Source organism: Magnolia sinica, chromosome 4 (assembly GCF_029962835.1).
Source record: "Magnolia sinica isolate HGM2019 chromosome 4, MsV1, whole genome shotgun sequence".
In the NCBI taxonomy this organism is placed as follows: domain Eukaryota; kingdom Viridiplantae; phylum Streptophyta; class Magnoliopsida; order Magnoliales; family Magnoliaceae; genus Magnolia; species Magnolia sinica.
The window spans coordinates 89,416,200-89,438,326 of NC_080576.1; the positions used below are offsets into that span (position 1 = coordinate 89,416,200).

Here is a 22,127-nt window from a genome sequence, read left to right on the forward strand (position 1 = left end):
CCTCTTTAGAAGGAGTTCCTGGGTTTGGCAAGCCTTGCCTCGGATTGGAACATTACTATTGATCGATGCTTCAATGCTTCCAGGGTGATGGTGTGTGTTGTCTCCTCCTTGTCAAAGGAACTTGATGGACAAGGAAGTGAAAGAATTCAGTCAACTTTTCTTGCATCTCCATCATGGTAGACTTCGACCTGGCGTGTAGAATTCCATCGTGTGGTCTAAATCCAAATTAGGGTGCTTCTCAGTCAAGTCCTTTTACAAGGAGTTATCATCTAGTTTGGCCCGAGTAGGGTTGCTTCTACCTCCCTTGTATGGTCCTACAAGACCCCTACCAAGGTGGTGGTCCTCGCGTGGCTGGCAAGAAGAAATAGTGTTGACTATTGATAATTTGCAAAAGCAGGCAATGGTGATTCCCAATTGTTGCGTTATGTGCATAAGGGACATGGAATCAGTGAACCACTTGTTCATTCACTATGAGGTGGCTCGATCAATTTGGGATGGATTCCTAGTGATGTTAGGCTCTATTGAAAGTCTTGTTGAAGCTTTGTGTGTGTGTGTGTGTGTGTGTGTGGTGGGGGTTGAGATATTTCGTGTTGGAGTGAGCTGATTGTATTTTTTCCTCCAATGATAGTGAGTGTTATTAGAGGCTAGGTTGTTGCTGCCAGTGTTTTAAATATCGATGATATTGGCCGATATATCCCACGATATATCTTGTATCCCACCCGTGCGATACGAAACTCGCAAGTAGTGCGATATATCTCACATGTTCGATCCGGTGAGCATTTTCGACTTTCGATCCGTTTTTTTTTTTTTTTTTTTTTTTCTGTAAATCATATTAAATCAATGTCAAATTGTTAAAAATCCATGGTTTTTCATGAAAAAACATGGATTGGGAGCTTCAATTTCGAGATTTGGAGGAGATGAGCTGAGTTGAGGAAAATTGAAAAAAAATCAAAATTTCCCACTTTCCAACAAATTGGTTGCAATTCTTGTGTCCAAACATAAAATCAAACATGTATGTAACCTAATCTAGTGATTCTTCTTTTGCTTTTAAATGTATTGCTTGTGTTTCCACACGTCTTCTTACATTTATAAATTATATGAATAGACTTTGAATATACTTGCATTAATTCAGTTAGACAACGCATAGATTAGGACCCCAAACAAAGAAAACCTATTATATGCACTTATTTTTTGTAATGTTTTGATTTATAAGTGTATGTTGATGTCTTTTTTAACAATCATTGAAGTTTCATTGAAAAAATCGACTAATTTCCCCATGTTTCCAACAACAACGATACATTACGCGATACAATCGATATATCCCATGCGATAACCGATGTATTTTATCCCAAAGGTGTGATACGTAACACGAAACCAATATTTTGAACACTGGTTATTGCAAGTCTTTTGCCTTCTGGCATTTTTAAATAAAAGTTGTGTTACCTTTCCACAATATATATAATATATATTCATATATGACAACTCTAATAATCCAAAAAGCGAAACAACAACAATCAGGGATAATGATACGATCTTTAAAGCTGATAGCATTCAATGAATGAAGTTTGTTATGCAAAATTCCTCTCTGCAATCTAAAACAAGCATGGCAACATGAATTGATCAATAATGCTACTGGCAGATGTAAGCATAGAAAAGATTCACAGCACAACCATGCCTTTACTACATAAAATGAAACCAGTGAAATCTCACTCTCACATGATATGCACCACAAACAAAACATAAAAGGTTAAAAGCACAAAAGTTAACTGCAGCAAAAGCCATTCTAAGATTAGAATTCACCAACAGAAACTCTTGTAATGAGACATAATATACTAATTAATTTAGAAGAAATGTTAGTATAGTATATTATCCTACTTAAAGACCTTCAAAGCAGTGTTTTAAATAGTGAATAGCATGTAGTATAGCTTTCACTCCTCTGAAGCATGAGGCCTACATAGCGTGTAGTGTAAGCAACATGCTACTTCTATATTTTTAATAAAGGTTGTGATTAGTTGTACCAATTTCATGATATTTGGTGCAAGCTAATGCACCCTATAATAATAGGAAAGGGCAATAGTTAAGTCTAAAGGTACAGAAAGAGCAGCGAAACTATTTCTATCTATCTATATATATATATAGGATTACTGATTTAATATTGTTACTTATGTTATTTTACTAAAAGCATTGAAAAGATTAACTAATTTTTGTTGAAAATAAAAAAATATAACAAATCATTGAAAACATTAAATGATTTTAATGTTGTGTGAAAAATAAATTTTAATGTGAGCTACGTAGCGTGTAACATACTCTTATGTAGTGTAGACAAATTATCATGTAGCATAGGCTACGCATGACTTAAGCTATTTTCATGAGATACGTAGCATTAAGGCTAAGCTACGTTACGTAGCGCAAGCTACACGCTACATAGCATAGCTATTTAAAACACTGCTTCAAAGTACATCAGAGCTTACATTTTACAACCTAAGATTCTAAGCTTTGAATGAATACAAAAACTCCCACTACAAGTATATATATATTTATTTATTAGAAGGAAAAAAAAAAAAAACATATTGCAGTGTATTATTCTACTAAAAAACATTTTAAACAACCACATACACATAGAAAGTAATAATTAAACAGCCATGCTCAGAAACAAGGTATTGTCACAACACTGTAAAGCTTAGCTAGTTGCAACTGTTCCTCTTCTTTCAGAGTTTGTACCTTAGTTGCACAGAGTGAGGAGAAGAGGGAGGGGGTTCAGGTGCAAGATATGCGAATCATCATGATTATCATCAAAATTATTAGCCAGTTTGTAAAGCCTAGGAAGCGGAAGTGGGAGTTTGAAAGGCGAGCTGGAAGTAGGAGTCACATCTTGGTAGAAAGTTTGTTAAGATAAGATTTATCCTTATCATTGCCTTTCAACCGAGAGAGAGAGAGAGAGAGAGAGAGAGAGAAGATTTATACCAAATTTGCAGAGTTGCATCACTTGCAAGTTCACTCCCAGACTATGGATACAAAAGAAACTGCATCATGCCATGAAGCTAAAGAAGTTCAAGTGAATGATTCCTTGAACAATCCTATCATCCAGATTACTGCAAAATTTTGGATCAATGCATATATGACTGGAAGACTGCCATACCATTAACCTGTAAATCTGTATGCTGTGGCCACTGCATCCTAAAAGAGACCTTATCATTGAGAAGAATACACCAAGCCTGCATTATTACATGCCCATATAAAAAGATGAGGAAATCGAGCTCAAATGATCACCCATGTTTATACTAAATATCTTGACCAGATCACCACAACTTTTGAGTAAGAAGACCAAGAAAATTAAAGCTTAAGCATCGTATTCTCTTTCTTCACTTTTTGGGTATCTTGATGTTGTGGTGGTGTCGGGAAGTTTTAGGCAGTTTTGGTGGGTATTGGGGTGGATTGTCAGGTGTTTTTTAGTGTAGTGGTGGGTGTCATTGGGTATTATTGGTGGATTTTTCTGGCAAGCATTAGAAAATACCACATCATTTGAGGAATAGTGAAGATGAAACATAGTGAAAACATGGGTGAACTGCTGTCCTGTAAAACCCAAACAAAATAACTACTAAAAAAGAAAAAGAAAAAAAAAAAAAAAAAAACCTCCATGCAATTATTGCAGCAATCAATATCACACTGGTGTCTTCTGGACGAGCAATGTTTAGCAAGAGCAACAGAAAAAAAAAAAAAAAAAAAAAAAAAAAAAAAAAATAAATAAAATGATGTAATGGCTTGTACTCGGATGTAGCAGTTTCACCAAAGCCTCACGGTGTTAGAGGCGAATGATGATAGTAGAATAAAATGTATAACAAAATAAAGCTTTTGTGAGTTGAGAGCCTGCATTACTATCATGATGATTGGGCCCCATTCAAGGAGAGTGATGAAGCTAGAAAGAACTGGCAGCACTGGGGAAAGGACCTATGCATGATTATGTTGCACAAAACGATGTTGATGTTAGCAAAAAGAAGTTATTCTGAATGCAATATGGACAAGAAAGTATAAGAACAATGTTCACATCAACATTGACTGGCATCTATCTGCATTCTCCACTGTTTAATTTGGTTCTTTTTGTGCACCTGTGTGCAGCTATAGCTAATTTTGGATCCAATTTAAAGCACCCATTTTATCATAAAAAGGGAACATTTCCGAAAGGCGGAGGTTCAAAAAGACTAGACAGACTAGGTGAAGAAAGAGTGCACCAAACAAGGTATTCAAAAACGCTTACGTAAAAACAGTTCTGGCCAATACGAGTTACGGGGTTGTAATGGCCCATTCAAAAAAAAAAGAGAGCGGGGGACTGTAACGGCTGTTGTGGGCCTGAAACAGTCCATAACAAACTAGTGTAACAGCCCTGGGCCGTTATGTATAATAAATTAAAAAAAGGGGGTTTACTTCTATAGAGATTAGAGAAAGGAAAAGAAAAATTCCTGGGAAATTCTTCTACTTCATTTTTGCAACCAACCCCCCCCCCCCCCCCCCCATTTCAAAAATTGTACACGTGCCATATGTTAAATCAAATCAAACCGTTTAACACGTGGGACCTGCTATTGCCAAGTCACAATCCCAATATCAAAATTTTTTAATGATCTTAACCATTGATTTGCGGACACTTGTTTGATGAAATTGACCAGTGGACATTTTTATTCTTCACCATCCAATAAATGTCCACCTATCCAATGGCCAGATGATGAAATAAGCGTAATTTAGGGCCCATAGTATTAGTGGGATGACTGCTATAGATTGCACAAATTTCGAACCAATTTGGGGACATTCAAGTGACCCCAATTTGGTGAACCTACTTACTCGAATATATATATATATATATATATATATATATATATATATATATATATATATATATATATATATATATATATATATATATATATATATATATATATATATATATAACTTCTTTAGGAAGATATGTCAAATGTTTAGGAATAAACATTAGTAGGATGAATTTCATATATTGCACGAATATGGGGCCGATTTGGAGGCATTCTAGTGGTCCTCCAAATCGACCACCAAAATGACGACACTATTCTTCCAAATTTAATTTCAAGAATGATGTCGAATGCTTATGGATCTGCATCGATGGGATAAGTCCATATATTGCATAAATTTTGGACCGATTTGGGACATTCGAGTTGTCCCTTAAATTGGCAACAATATTTATCTGAATTTAATTTCATTTTTTTTTCTTAAAATTATTGGGAGAATGATGTTGAATGCTTTGATATGCACTAGTGAAACGAGTGCCATAAAATGGACTACCTAAACCTATTAGGTTCACAAAATCATCAGACAAGCCAAGATAGCATCCCCATCAAAGAGTGGACCATTTCGCCTTTAAAAAAAAAAAAAAAAAAGAATTCGTATTTGGAAACATCTAAAAATTTGGGATTTTTCTCATATTTTTTTGATTTTTTTTGGCAAGAAAAAATTACAATTGTTACTGCCTTTTGTTACAGAGATCTTTGATTGGAACCGAGGCTGCTAGAAGTTGTTAGCTAATCAACTTTCTTGAAAAGTGGTATGAAAGCGTGAAGCCCCTTGCACATGTTTCTTAGCCGGCCGGTAACTAAATGGCTAGCATGGCTTTCTAACCGGCCTTACAAATACCTTGGCACCACCATGCCTGATGGTTTGATGAACAACGATGGAAGTAGAAAACTCAATGATGTAAGCAGACAACCCAATCCAGTGATACATGCGTGTGCACGTGTATACTTGTAGTCATACGGGGTACCATACTCCCTTTTTTCTTTTTTGATAAAAGAGTGCTAGTCACTCTAACTAACATAACACGTGTTACCCTAACTTCTCTCTCTCCCTTACTTCTTCCCCCTCTTCTCCTTCTCCTATGCTGATTGGAAGTTATGTTGGAGGGGTCTAGTAGAGGATGATTTTAGAGGAATATTGATGATTTTTTCCAAGAATTTTTGGTGAGTTTCAAGTGATGCTTCTACAGAAATAGAGAAAAAAAAAAAAATTCAGTCTTGTTTTTGTGTTGTTTTTCTAGGGAACTTTTGAAAAGTTTTTCCACCTTGGTTTATCGTAGTTGACAAATTGCAAACTCCATAAACAAGAATTGTCTGATTTCGTCAAGATTTAAAGGCATCCTGATGTTCTTTGCTAAGTGTACTTCCATATATATATGTATATGTATATGTGTGTGTGTGTGTGTGTGTGTGTGTGTGTGTGTATATATATATATGTATATGTGTGTATATATATATATATATATATATATATATATGTATATGTGTGTGTGTGTGTGTGTATATATACATATATACATATATGTTTTGCTGACTTTTCATGTTTAGTCCTAAGTCCAATGGTATGAGCATGTGATGGGTTGTGCATATCTCATGTGTGAGAAGGTTTAAGAAGCTTGGTGTGCTATGCAGGGTGGTGTCAATCTTGTTAGAGTGGTTGATGTATAATTTCGGCATCATGAAGGATATATCTCCAAACTCAGCAATGTTTCAAGTTCCTCAATGGCTCTGAGGGGAATTAATGCACTTGAGAGTGGGTGATAATCTAGGTTGGCAAATACCACACTCAACTTTATGAGGCAAATTTGGCATGGTTCAAATTAATTTGTATGCTTATTGGTGGAGGGAAGCAGTTAGGTTCTTTAGCTGGGACGATTAAGGGGCCTCTTGAACATGATTCTACTGATGTTGATTAAGAGACTGACAATATGATTATAATGTCTTTGTTACTTCACTCCATGAAGCATGAAATCAATGAAACCTTCATATATTGTGAAATAGTGACAAAATTGCCAATTTTTGTCAGGGGGAGAGGTCCTTGGGAGATTATTACACTACTCTTCTAAGTGTGTGGCAGGAGTTGGGTCACCATAGGACAGTACGATCTTCCTGCACACATGAGCATTAAGTTGACACTACGAAGCAACAAATCTTTGATCTTCTTGTGGGGCTCAACCATGACCATGAGTATGGAACTATTCATAATTAGATTCCCAATTGAAAGTCCCTTCCGTTAGGACCGTCTACACACATCTTCAAATAGAAGCAAAACGATGAAAGGTAATGTTGGATACTACATCTAGTATTTTGGAGCAATATGCTCTAGCGAGCTCATACAATGGTGAACATGGTGGTCAAGGCCAGTCGATCTGAGTGGAAGATTTGGATTTGGTGCATATTGTGTGGGTCGTGATCATGTTGGACGTGGTCCTTGAGATGCCATAATTGCTTCAATCATAGCTATGGAAAATCTATATAGTGATGAGAAGGATAGACTGTATTGCATTCATTATGGAAAACCCGTCATAAAAAGAAACATGCTAGAGTGTTGAGCTCCCTTGATATACATTGATACGCCATCCTCTAATGGCTTGAGTTTTTAGAGAAAGTGGTTTTTTGAAATGGTATCAAAGCGGATGGTTAAGTGTTCAAATCCTAAGAGTAGCAAATATGCCACCAGAATATATTCTCCCACAGGAGGCCATTTATGGTGTGAGCTGAGTATTCCTCCACCCTTGCCCAGTACATTCTCGTATGGAGTTCCACTGATGCGGACACAGGTGCATTCAAGGTGTACCAACGAAGAAAGCGCCAACCACAAGTGCCGTCCTTGTGGATAGGCGAATATTGAGGAGCTAAAGACCTTTCACATGTGATTGGACATATAGAAGACCCCACTTAGGGAAGACACATGTGAAGGAAGATTGGAGAAATAAGACCGAGCGCCCAAACTTTCCCATACTTATGTTATTTGCGCGTTTTTTGACTTAGTTAGGGGTCTTTTAGTAATCTTATATCTTTATTTGCTTATCCTAGGGGTATTTTAGTAATTTTATGTCTTTATTTGCTTATTTAAGTGGGGTAAAGCCCTAAACACGAATTTCAACTATTGATTAATGAAAAGCAAATCCTTTGGTTGCCTCCTTCCTCTCTTCTCTCTCATGGTGCTTCTCTCCCCTTGATCTTCTTCTTCTAATTTCTTCTTGTGCCCCTCCAACTTCTTCAAGGTAATAATTTTCTTCCTTCTATTTTCCAGTTTTGGCTAATCCTTCTTCGATCAAAATCTTGAGAACCGATCTAAACCCTAAATCCCCAAATTCTCAAAACCCTAATCCGAGAAACTTCTTAGTTCTTCGGACTAGTGATCTTCATTGATCGATTGGGTGTGACTATGCAAGATCGGGAGGTCTCATCCCTCGCCGGATCCAACCCAAGTAGTAATTGAATTCCATAACCCGTGGTTGTAGTGATGGCCCGCTCCATTGCATGTTTCCTTTATGATTTTCTCAGTTATGATGATTACTGTTAGAATTTTAGATCATTTATTCCTTTTATTTCCGCTGTTTAATTGTATCCATGAGCATGCATCATAATTAGGGTTGTCCTGCGTCATCCACCCTACATGTGCAAGGGAGTGACTGTTGAGCTCCCTTGATATACATTGATACGCCATCCTTTGATGGCTCGAGCTTTTAGAGAAAGTGGTTGTTTGACAAGGACCTAGTTGGTTGCCAACCAAGGCACATACCACTGCTACAAAATTTTGAAGGTATATGTGTTGAGTCTCATAGTCTGATATCTCCAAGTGGCTCTAATAAGTCTCCAGCAAAAGAAATCGACTATCTTCATCATTGTTTAGCTACTCTAGAAGGGGCCTCCTCCCATCATACTAACTCCCAATAGTCAGCTATATTTGCATCAGCCCAGTTAGTATCTACATCTTCTACAAGTCTGTTCCAAAACTATATACTAATTTACTCTCTTTCAGATGTCTTATTAGGTCCCTTAACTATAGTGTGACTTCTTCCCATTGTGTCTTTCAAGATTTGGTGACTATACATAAGATTGGGAATCACCATAAGTGCAGTGTGGATTTTGTCTCCTTCAACCATCGAATGATGTTGGATCGGCCTTTCGGACTTCATGTATAGATAAGTCGAATAAGATCAGATTATGTATTTGTATCTTTGCCTTGGACATATTTCAACAAGCAATTTGAGATTACTCTTTCCTAATTTTGTTCAAGTTTAAGAGTGCAAGTGTGTTGTTATGTGAAACATGTCAAGTTGCCAAACATTGTAGGTCACCCTACTCAGGTAGTAGCAATAAATAATGTTATGCTTCTTTTGAGCTCATACATTATGGCCATTCTCTAATTAATCTCATTTGGTTATAGATATTATGCATCATCCATAAATGACTGCACTCAAATTACTTAGGCCTATCTCATGAAATCCAAAGATGAAGTGCTTCATCTTTCAGATTTTTCATAAGATGATTGCTAATCAGTTTAAGGCCGAAATCAAAATCTTGCTTCTTGATAATGGTGGGGAGTACACCTCATCTGCCTCTCAAACATACTTCGTGAAAAATGATGTCAAATCTCAGAGCATGTTGTCCCTATACCCCACAACAAAATGGGGTGGCTGGGAGAAAGAATGGACATCTCCTAGAAGTACCTCGTGCTCTTATTCTAAAAATGAATTTTCAGAAAGGCCTTTGGGCTAATGCCATTTTAGGTGATGCGTACTTGATCAATAGGACACCCACTAGGATATTAAGAGAAAAGGCCCCAATTCAAGTTTTACAACCTGACCAACCTCTTTTTGTTATTCCTCCTGGAGCATTTGGTTCTTGATGTTTTGTTCATGTTCCCAGCATTCATTGAGACAAGTTAGATGACAATAATGGGAGATCTATCTGCTTAAGTTACTCAAATAACAAAAAGGGATACAAGTTTTGCTCTCCTAGAATTTTTGGTGGGCAGTTTGTCAATATGTATGCATATTCTTTGAAGATACTCTATTTTATTTGCCTCACGGGAAGTCTCTTGTTTCTCCATCTTAGGGGGAGTCCTCATCTGATTGTTTAACCCTTCCCCTTCTTGAGTCTTCTCTTCCTCTGATGTTGATCCTCCTACCTCTTCATCATCTAGTTCCATGCCCTCACAATAGCCGAGAAGCGTGAAGATATATGTTTGACAAAAGAAGAATGATAAGTTACTTCCGCTTAGTGACACACTCCAATATGATGTTCCTAACCCAGGTATGCCTTCCTATTGCCTTACACAAAGGGAAGAAGTCGTCCACTACTTATCCTATGGCCAATTTTATTTCCTGTCACTCTCTTTCCTCCTATTTTCCCTCTATCTGGAGATGTATGCCTTGAGAGAAATCAGATATGAAATGAAGTGTAGCTGCCTCAAGAAAAGGTGGTTGGATGTGATTGAGTCTTCACAATAAAGCATAAGCCAAATGGAGAAGTGGAATATTACAAAGTCCATCTTGTGACGAAAGGCATCACTTAGACCCAAGGTTTGATTCCCATGAGACTTCTGCTCTTGTTGCCAAAATCAATTTTGTGAATGTCTTTTCTCCTTGGCTACCAACTTCTATTGGCCTCTTCATCAATCAGATGTTAAAAATGCCTTTGTCTATAGTTATCTTCATGAAGAGGTGTATATAGCTCCCCCAGGTTTTCTCCAAGTTGTTGGTAAAGGGTCTATTTGTAAGCTCCGTAAGGTTATCTATGCTCTAAAGCAATCTCCCTAGGCTTGGTTTGAGTGCTTTAACAATGCTCTATAAAGTTTCGGTTCTCTTGAAGTAATGTCGATCATAGTTTCTTTTTTAAGCGTATTATGAGCCTTACTACTGTCCTTGTCTATGTTAATGATAATTATTGTTACGAGGGATGATATTGGTACAAGTAGTCCTTGAAATTGCTTCTCAATAAGAAATTTGAAATTAAGGATCTTCGACCTCTCCACTATTTCTTCAACATTGAAATTGCAAGATCACAATGAGGTATTGTTATCACTCAAGAGTTAGTATACCCTTAATTTTCTAGGGGACATTTGCCTTCGGGTTGTTCAACCGGTGGATACTACCATTGTACATAATCATCACCCACATCTTGATAGTGGATAGCTTCTCCCAGATGAGGGACTGTATCAGAAATTATGGGTAAACTCATCTATTAGACCATCGTGTTTTGACATTGCTTATGCAGTCAGCATGCATGATGATCCAGTTAATGTCATCACTCAAGAGTTAGTATACCCTTAATTTTCTTCAGGACAGTTGCCTTTTAGGTGCTTGGCCACTGGATACTCCAATTAAACAAAATCATCACCTACAGCTTAATAGTGGTTAGCTTCTGCTCGATGCCGGATTGTACTAGCAATTATGGGTAAGCCAATATATTTAAGCATCACGCGTGATGCAGGACAATTAACCACTTGCTCTAAAAGCTCGAACTGTTAGAGCATGGCGAATTAATCCCTTTATCTCATAGCCCAGGCCCCACATCTCATGGGTTAGGACCTCGGCTGAACCCCCCTCGCGGGCCCCAAATCACATGGGTACCGCCTCACACAGGCCGCCCACCCCGAGTGTGTCCCCGCATCCCATAGGCTACCCCACTCGAGCCCGATGGGAAATGCGCATTAATCACACCCGGTGAGGAGTCTCAAACACGAGACCTCCCCTGTGGGCCCCGCACACCCCGAGTGTGCCCTTGTATCCCATAGGCGACCTGACTCGAGCCTGGTGTGAAAATGCCCCTACATTCACGCGTCTTAATATTTTTTTAATATTACTTATGCAATCAGCGTGATGATCCAGTTTATGCATGCTCCACGCACATTTCACTTAGATACAGTCCATCGTATCTGGAAGTTTATGACAGGTTCCCCTGGGCGGGGAATTATCTATTTCAAACATGACCGCCTTCAAATTGATGCCTATACGGATGTAGATTAGGACATGTCACTCTCTAATCATTGGTCCACTTCATTTTATTGAACTTCTGTTAGTGGGAATCTCATTACCTAGAAAAGCAAGAGGCAATCAAGTGTTGATGCGAGTATTAGGAAATGGCTCATGTCATCTACGAACTTCTTTGGTTGAAGACTATTTAACTGACTTGGGCCTTCTTGTCTCTTCTCCAATGACCCTTCATTGTAACAATCTGGATGCCATTCACACCTTCTCTGACCCAGTCAATTACGAGCATACCAAGCATATTGAGGTTGATTGTCACTCTATCCGTGATATGGTGGGGTCAAGGATGTTTACATGCTATATTAGAAATCTGAAGATTGACTTGCTGTTTTTTAATGCTTGTTGTCGACATCTAGACAGTATATGTTGCAAACTGGGCATGATTGATATTTTGCTCCAAATTGAGGACAATAAACAGTATGAAAGTAGATGTCCTAGCATGAATATGGAAAACCAACTCGGTGAAATATATATGTATCAATGCTTTCAGTATCGACAATATCGGCTTATATATCCCATGATATATCTTGTATCCCACCCGTGCGATACAAAACACATAGGTAGTGTTGTTATATCCCACCTATTCAATCTAGTGAGCATTTTTTATTATTTTTTTATCCTTTTGTGTGTGTGTGTGTGTGTGTGTGTGTGTGTGTGTGTAAATCATGTCAAATTAGTGTCAAAAGGTTAAAAATCCATGATTCTTCATGTTTTGCATGAAAATCATGGGTTTGAAGCTTTGATTTTAGGATTTGGGGAAGATGGGCCAAGTTGCAAAAAATTAGAATAAAAATGAAATGTCACAATTTCTCGCAAATTGATTACAATCTTTATGTCCAAACACAAAATCAAACAAGTGTTTTAAATATCAACGATATAGGCCGATATATTCTACGATATAACTTGTATCCCACTTGTGCGATACGAAATGCATAGGTAGTGCCGATATATCCCACCTATTCAATCCGATGAGCAATTTCAATCTTCTTTTTTTTGGGCTGTAAATCATTTTAAATCGATCTCAAATGGTTACAAATCTATGATTCATGTTTTCCATGAAAAATCATTGATTTAGAGCTTAGATTTCGAGGTTTGAGGGAAATTGTAAAAAATCAAAATTTCTCAATTTCTCGCAAATTAGTTGCAATCATTGTATCCAAACACAAAATCAAACATGTAACCTGATCTAGTGATTCTTCTTTTGCTTTTGAATGTATTGCTTGTGTTTCCATACATGTCTTCTTACTTTTATAAATTATATGAATAGACTTTAAATATAATTGCAACAGTTCAATTGGACAATGCATGTATTAGGACCCCATACAAAGGAAACCCCTATTAAGTGTACTTTTTTTTGTAATGTTTTAATTTCTAAGTGTGTATTGATGTCTTTTTCAACAATCCTAGAAGTTTCCTTGAAAAATCCGACCAATTTCGCAATGTTCCCATGTTCCCCAACAACGGCGATACATTACACGATACAACCGATATATCCCATGCGATAACCGATATGCATCCGTGTCCCAAGGGTGCGATACATTACGCGATAACGATATTTAAAACATTGAATCAAACATGTATGTATCTAATCTAAAGATTCTTAGTAATTTGGGAAATTTTCAGGAAAAAAATATTTTTTAATTAAAATTAATTTACAATGTTAAAAACATAGATTTTTTCGATATTCCACTTCGACCAGTGGTCAATTGGCCCCCATTTCAGAGTATTCAGAAGTGTTTGATGAAATCATCAACATACTCTCTAAATTTGGGATTTGCGATAGATGGGCCGATTTGTGGAAAATTGGGGGAAATTAAAAAATTTCCCAAATTTTCTCAAATCGGAGATGATGACTACTAGCTTAAGTTAGAGAGTATCTTCACTAGTATCATTCTACCATGAACTAAGCATGGTATTGTTTATGGAGCAGCAATACTATGCCCAACCCCGACAAGATGGAGATTATGATTTTGAGCCACAACCACACACATTATTTACATGTATATTTCGAGTTTTCTACTTTGATTTTAAATGTATTGCTTGTGTTTCCATTCATGTATTTTTACATTTATAAATTATATCAATATACTTTGTATATACTTGCATCAATTTAGTTAGACAATGCATAGATTAGGAGCTCATACAAGGAAACTTATTATGTGCACTTAGTTTTTTTTTTTTTTTTTTTTTTTGGTGATGTTTTGATTTCTAAGTGTGCATGGATGTCATTTTTAACAATCCTTGAAGTTTCATTGAATAATTCGACCAATTTCACAATGCTTCCCAATGACAGTGATACATCACGCAATACAACAAATATATCCCATTCAATAACCGATATGTATTTGTATCCCAAGGGTGTCATAAATTACGCAATAACAATATGGAAATCATTGGTTTGAACATGTGCACTTGTAGTCATGTGGAGTATCATACCCGTTTCTCTTTCTCGACTTCTCTGTCACCAAACCAATTGCCATGACCTCATCCTCCATCCCCACCACCAAGGAAGAAATAAGTGCAGACCGATCAGATATAATTAAACTCATTGTGTCCACACTAAATGCACGATGGATGCAAGCAAATTCCTTAGTAACCGATGGTATTTCACTACCTCAAGGATCTAAGCGCGCACTAGTTCAACAAGTGGAGTTTCCCTTCCCTTCCTTCCCTTCCTAATCTTCTGTGGTTCCCTTCCTAATCTTCTTTTCTTCTTCCTATTCTATTCTTTCTCAACAAGTGGTAGAAACTTGAGCAAACATTCATATTGAACAACTAAAGATTAGAAAAGATTATATGCACCTAATATGCATCGGGCACCACTCACATTTCAGAAAGGGCTTCTGAAAAGTTGGATTTTGATGTGCTCGCTAGGTTCCTTACAACATATGAGGGCATAACAAGTCAGCATTCCCTGCGTTCACTAAAACCATCCCTGTTAAAGACGAGAATATTGACACGACTTTCTGGTGAAAAAGGAGGCGCGGAATCCTAGTTTCAAATAGTAAAGCATAAAAAGCAATCAAAATTTTAAATACAGGGGGTATTATATAGATTTTGTTTTTAATGTTTTAGATGAATGTTTCCTAAATAGAATAAAGACACAGAGAAAAAAAAACCCAAAGCCAAGGCATTTGGGGTAAATATGAAGAAAAGAAGTCATAGACCAAGAGACATTTGGGGCTCATATAATGTGGTAACTGAAACAGCAGTTGATCAAACCAGCAGTCTATAAGGCTACATTCCCACCTTTCATAATGATAATGATATATAAACAACAACAACAACAACAAGGCTGCATTTCCATCCAATTACCATACACAAGCATACAGAACTTCAGAAGTTTGAATATACCATTAAAAAACTTTTAATAAAACAAATAATAACACCAATCCTATTGGAACTCATTAACAACTGACTCGAAATGCTCAATAAACATTGAAATCAAAGCTCTAAGAAGGCAATCAACCTGTAGATCATGATCTGTCTTCTGTAACAAATCTCTGTCAGCTCTTGTCAATTGAAAAGTTTCTTCCACATTCTGTACTGGGTTTGTGCTGGAAAATATTGAAAGAAAAAATCATCATAAAGGAAACAATGATATGGAGAACATCTGAACAATGATGCCAATAACTGCATCAGGGTCATATTGAGGTTTGCATACAGCATCAAAATGTCCAACACTAGATATTTGGTGATACTGCAAACTCCAACTGTAACCCAACAAAGACATTTTCCCCAACTAATTAACCAAGGGATCTCTTTAGGTGTATAGAGCTTGTCAACCAAATGAATTGTAACAACTGTCAACACCAGCCTGTGCCAATTATAAGCAGTGTATGACATCAAACCCTTCCCCTATTTTAACATAATTGGAAATCAATCCCAAAGTTATAAACCAAGTGATAATAATAACAAGAAGATAAAAAGAAGTCAGAACTTTCATGTACATAAAGAATCTTGAGAAAATTTCTCGCTTCTTATTCAAATAGGACATGTTCTTCATGGCTAGTTCTGTGCGAGATAATGTTGGAGCAAGATGTAAAAGCAATATAAGATAACACTCAATGCTGTAAAGAATTAGAATGAAACCGTATATAAAGGGAAATGTGATAGTGACTTGCATAAGTCACAGTGTACCGTTGATAGAAATCCTCTCTATCTCCACTGCACAAACCACGATGTACAGTGTCGACCGCATAGATGGGTCATGGACTGAAAATCCTGGGATTAAATGATTATAACCATCAAGGCTTCCTGCAAATGGACGTTAATAACATGGGCAAATGGCCAACATATAACTTGCAAAAAAGTATCACTACAAAGCAGTGTTCAAAGTATCAGTATTGCTACAAGTTTCATTAGCTGAGGATACGGAAACAATGTTGATATCGTCGATAATATCACTGATAACCGGAAATGCAGGGAAACATGGCGAAAACGATGGAATTTTTCAATGAAACTTCAGGAGACTAAAATATACATATTTGCATATTTAGGAATTTAAAAAAAAAAAAATTGCAAAAAGAATGCATATATAATAAGTTTCCATCTAATGGGTGCCTCAAAGTATGCGTTGTGACGCTGTTGTCAGAAATCAGTCCAACCATCCCATCTATCCATTCAACATCCATTGATATTTCAGAATATTGACTACACACGATATTTCACCGAGAAACCATCGCCTGTGTTGCGATAATGATAATATTGTGATATTATCAATATCATCGTTAACAATTTGAACACTACATACAACCACGCGTCCATAAAAATATTTAAAATGAAAACTTTTTTAATAAACAAATTTTTGGCGATATCGATACGTTGACGATATTATCAAAATATCGCCAATACACTAGCGATACAAGCCACACTTGGAATTTATATAGTCGAAAATATTAGTGATACATTGATGGGGACATCACCGCGCACACGCGCACGCACGCAACCCCCTACGCACGTAGGCTAGAAGAATGAGGACCCCACCGTCGATTTGAATCGATGACAACGTCCAAGGAGGGCCTCCTAGTTAGAATACGGAGTTTTGATTCAAAAGAGTGGGCCCAAAAATCAAGAAAAGCCCACCATGGGATCTCATGATCGTAGCCCACTAGTCGGATTGATTTTATATTTTAGGTTTTGCTTATTGTTATTATTTAGAACATCATGAACGCTTTAAATTTCTTTGTTTGGTTTTTATTTTAGTTTACTTCATCGCCAAGTAATAGGTTGCACACATAGCGCGAGTTTTGGGGTATAAGGTTTTCCTATAAATAGGCACCCCTTTTAATTCTTTTGATGCATTGAAGATTAATAAAAATTCTGTGTTTTCCTACTCTCTAAGTTGTGAAGCCTAATTGGATGTGGAGTCCTCCCTTCATCGAAGGGTTAACTACCGTGGTGCAAAGCCACAACTATCCCAACTCGCCCGCATCCATCACCATCTCTACTACCCATCTTCTACCATCCCTTCTTCTCATCTCACCCCATCATGTACACTTCGAATCAATCATCTATTGCAGCAATTCTCCTCCCTACAGCAGAATTTCAGAATTTAGCCCTACAGGAGGGCTGAAACTTCGGCGGAGCACCACGCACAAACCGTACATCGGATTGAGCTGAGATTTGGAGGTTTTGGAGTCCATCCCTGGTCGACCAGGGCCAAGGTGGCCTTTTTCTGAATAGTGGGCCCCACACACGTGCAGCCGGGATCACACGCACGTGCATCTGGGCCATTATTATTGTCCACGCATGCGGTACTTATCTGGTTCATCTCTCTCCTCTCTTTCACTTCGCTTTCACCCAAAATCCCTAAACCTAACCCTAAATTACTCAAATCTCCAATTTTATGCCCCTTTTCTTACCCTAGGGTTCCCCGAATTGGAATTTTTGAATCCCTTGGATTATGGACTAATTACTATGCATGTGTGGATGATTATTTCTTATCTTTGAGTATCGTTTGGCTCATAATTTTTATGGATCCAGCCCTATCATGTGTAGGCCTGGACCCGCATAGATTCCCCTTAATTGAATGTTTGGACTTTCATGTGGGATATGGAATTTGTGTAATTGTTTCTGAACTAAGGTGATTTTAAGCCTGAAATCTTGCATATCATATTTAATTTTCCATGTCTTGCATCAAATTTGGTATCAGAGCCTATGGTTCTTGTAGGGGAATTCATTACATGTTTAGGGTTTGGTTGTTTATGTCCATTACGCATCAATTCTCATCATATATGGTTGTTTAGAGGTCCATAAACCCTAACATAAGCTGCTGAAATTTTCTGTTATCCCCTTATTTGAATTATTTTAGAAATTAACTTAGCTTTTTATTTCTAGGTTTAGAAACTTTCCTTTTCTGTAATTAGAAACTATTTTTTCAGAAACTTTCTTAATCTGTTTTTGGAAACTAATTTCCTTTCCTTTTTCTTTTTTAGAAACTAGTTCACTTTCCTTTTTCTTTTTTAGAAACTAGCTTACTTTCTATTTTTAGCAACTTTCCTGTTTCATTTTGAGAAACTAGGTTGTTTTTTTAGAAACTTTCCTAATTTGTTTTTTTTAGAAACTTTCCTAATTTGTTTTTTAGAAACTTTCCTTTTTTCGTTTTTAGAAACTAGGTTGTTTTTTTAGAAACTTTCCTAATTTGTTTTCAGAAACTTTCCTTTTTCGTTTTTAGAAACTTGGTTGTTTTTAAAAAATTAAAATTAAAAAAAAAAAAATCTTATATTTTGACAACTATATTGCTGAATTTTGGTTTGCACCCTACACTAAATATGGAACAACTGCTAGAGTCACTAAACAGGCTATCCCAGCAGATCGAGTCTTGGAGTAAGCGCTTAGAACAAAGCATAGATCAACGCCTTGACCAAATAGAGGCATCCCTTAGGACAAACCCCATCATTAGGGAAGATAGCCAATCTCAGGCAGGTGGCCAGGAGGATAGACTAATGAATGAAATTGACCAAGTAATCAGTTATGGGCGTGCACCCACCCCATGAGGGACATCAAGACTATTATTTTGAGGAGTACAACATGTGCGGCCTTGTGGCTAGAGAGAGTACGCTAGAGGCTAGTGTAGAGTTACCCACTGAGGCCATTCTGCTAGTGGATGAGTTTCGTGATGTCTTTCCTAATAGTCTACAGGACGAGTCTCTCCCTAAGAAGGATATAAAGCACACCAGAACATGGAACACTGTAATAACTACAGCCGAGTTTGCGTTTAATAGTTCTATCGATAGGTCCACAGGTCTCAGTCCTTATGAAGTCATTACTGGTTATAAACCTAAGAAACCTATTGATCTTGTCCCTATGTTACTGTCCCATAGGCCGTCAGAGCCTGCAGAGTCTTTTACGCATCACATTCATTCATGGCATCAAGAAATCTAGCAGAAGATCACTACTAGTAATGAACATTACAAATTTTGTGCAAATCAACATGAACGTTTCAAAGAATTCAATATTGGGGACTGTGATGGTTCGCATCTAGCCTAAACGATACCCACCGGGGGCCGTTCGTAAGTTACACGCGCGCAGCGCTGGACCCTTCAAAATTATAAAACAAAACGGTCTCAATGTGTATGAGGTAGATCTTCCACCTTCCATGGGAATTAGTTTCACATTCAATGTGGAGAATCTAATTACTTTTTAGGACACCACTGATACTTTGTCCGGCCCTTCACCCACCCATCCTGATTCCTCATATTTATCTCTTAAACCATGGCCCCTTCCCGACCCATTTTCTCAGCATTTACCTCCCATACCTACTCTTCCTTACCTTTCTTCTCAGCCTCTACGTCCCATACCTACCCATTCCAACCCATTTTCCCAGCCTCTACGTCCCATACCTACCCGTTCCGACCCATTTTCTCAGCCTCTACCTCCCATACCTACCCGTCCTGACCCATTTTCCCAGTCTCTACCTCTCATACCTACTCTTCCTGACATTTCTTCTCAACATCTGCCTCCCATATCTAACCTTCACACACCCAAAGAGAAAATAAAGGATATCCTGGACCATCAGATAGTTTCAACGTCGGACGGCGGGTTTTAGAAATACCTGATTAAATGGAAGTCACACCCAGCTTCAAACAGCACATGGCTCACTGAGAAGCTTCAGAGACTTGATTCTGGCATCCTGGAGCGGTTCAGGAGTTTTACTTCGCAAGTGGCGAAATCTTCGCAATTGGGGAGAATTGATGGGGACATCACCGCGCACGCCGCCCCCTACGCACGTACGTCAGAAGAATGAGGACTCCACTATCGATCTAGATCGATGACAACGTCCAATGAGGGCCTCCTAGTTAGGAGACGAAGTTTTGATTCAAAAGAGTGAACCTGACAATCAAGAAAAACCCACCATGGGATCTCATGATCGTAGCCCACTAGTCGGATTGATTTCATATTTTAGGTTTTGCTTATTGTTATTATTTAGAACATCATAAACACTTTAGATTTCTTTATTTGGTTTTTATTTTAGTTTACTTCATCGCCAAGTAATAGGTTGCGCACATTGCGCGAGTTTTGGGGTATAAGTTTTTCCTATAAATAGGCACCCCTTGTAGTTCTTTTGATTCATTGAAGATTAATAAAAAATCTACGTTTTCCTACTCTCTGAGTTGTGAAGCCTAATTGGGTGTGAAGTCCTCCCTTCATCAAAGAGTTAACTACCGTAGTGCAAAGCCACATCTATTCTGATTCGCCCCCATCCATCGCCATCTTTACTACCCATCTTCTACCATTTCTTCTTCTCATCTCACCCCATCATCTACACTTCGAATCAATCATTTATTGCAGCAATTCTCCTCCCCACTGCAGAATTTCAGAATTTGGCCCTACAGGAGGGCTGAAACTTCGGCGGAGCACCACGCACAAACCGTACATCGGATCGAGCTGAGATTTGGGGATTTTGGAGTCCATCCCTGGTCGACCAGGGCCAAGGTGGCATTTTTCTGAATAGTGGGCCCCACACACATGCAGCCGGGATCACACGCACGTGCATCTGGGCCATTATTGTTGTCCACGCGTGCGGTACTTCTCTGGTTCGTCTCTCTCCTCTCTTTCACTCCACTTTCACCCAAAATCCCTAAACCTAACCCTAAATTATCAAATCTCCAATTTTATGCCCCTCTTCTTACCCTAGGATTCCCCGAATTGGAATTTCTGAATCCCTTGGATTATGGACTAATTACTATGCATGTGTGGATGATTATTTCTTATCTTTAAGTATCGTTTGGTTCATAATTTTTATTGATTCAGCCCTATCATGTGTAGGCTTGGACCCGCATAGATTCCCCTTAATTGAATGTTTGGACTTTCATGTGGGATATGGAATTTGTGCAATTGTTTCTGAACTAAGGTGATCTTAAGCCTGAAATCTTACATATCATATTTAACTTTCCATGTCCTGCATCATACATTGGCGATATCAATGCACTGGTGATAAAAGCAACACCTGGAATTTACATGGTCAAAAATATTGGCAATGAATTGGCGATATCGATACATTGGCAATACTTAGTGATACATCACCGATACCTGGAATTTCTGATGCTACCAGTGTAATCAGTATTGCTACCAGTGTTATCAATATCAACGAGCTGGAGATACATATAATATTGGGGATATTTTGATAATATCAAGGATACTCCGAACAATGCTACAAAGATAGTTAGGATACAATGATTGCCGCATTTTGGGCTATGACACAACCATGCGATTGCCATCAGATCAATGGCCCCAACCACCATACTCGATGTGCTTATGGTGGTAAAAGAGAGTCAAAATTCATTATGACTAGTGTTTGCATTGTTGACGACAATATTGATATTATCGCCATATTGTCATTGTCGATGCACTTGCAATACTGAAACTATAGTATTTTGAATCATTCCCTAGTGTCAGCGAAATTTGATATCGATCAGCCACATACTCCCACCTACAACCTCCAATTTCTTGATAAAACAGGGAGATGTCACTGAAATATCATACATAGCTATATAGAGAGAGATACCAAGTGTGTAAATGAGTGAAAAATAAAAAAATAAATCCTTCAAAAATTAGAAAAAGCAAGGGGAATCCTTTTCTTCTTCTTTTTTTGTATATATGTGAAGGGGAGTGGATTTCGCCACCAATAAACCTGGTTTTGTGGATAATAAGAAAGATTTCATGGAGAAATCTCAAGGCCCTTGTGTGCTGAAATCTCGAGGAAAACGAAAAATCCCCAACAGAACCCTTTTTTCTTGAATTTAAGCATAGATTTCTCTTGAAATCCATTTTTATGAATGAGAATCATGCATAAACATGGATTACAAGT

The 22,127-nt window shown here is 37.7% G+C and overlaps 1 protein-coding gene across 10 annotated transcripts in view; it reads right to left on the reverse strand.

Moving 5' to 3' along the window:
* LOC131243355 (E3 SUMO-protein ligase SIZ1-like) overlaps positions 1-22,127 on the reverse strand; it is a 119,089-nt gene that overhangs the window by 30,654 nt on the left and 66,308 nt on the right. For all 10 annotated transcript variants that reach the window (XM_058242659.1, XM_058242661.1, XM_058242658.1 and 7 more), the window contains 2 exons: positions 15,285-15,372; positions 3,140-3,215 (listed from right to left, as the gene is read on the reverse strand). In XM_058242659.1, the coding sequence (XP_058098642.1) occupies positions 3,140-3,215; positions 15,285-15,372 (164 nt within the window). The remainder of the gene's footprint in view (positions 1-3,139; positions 3,216-15,284; positions 15,373-22,127) is intronic.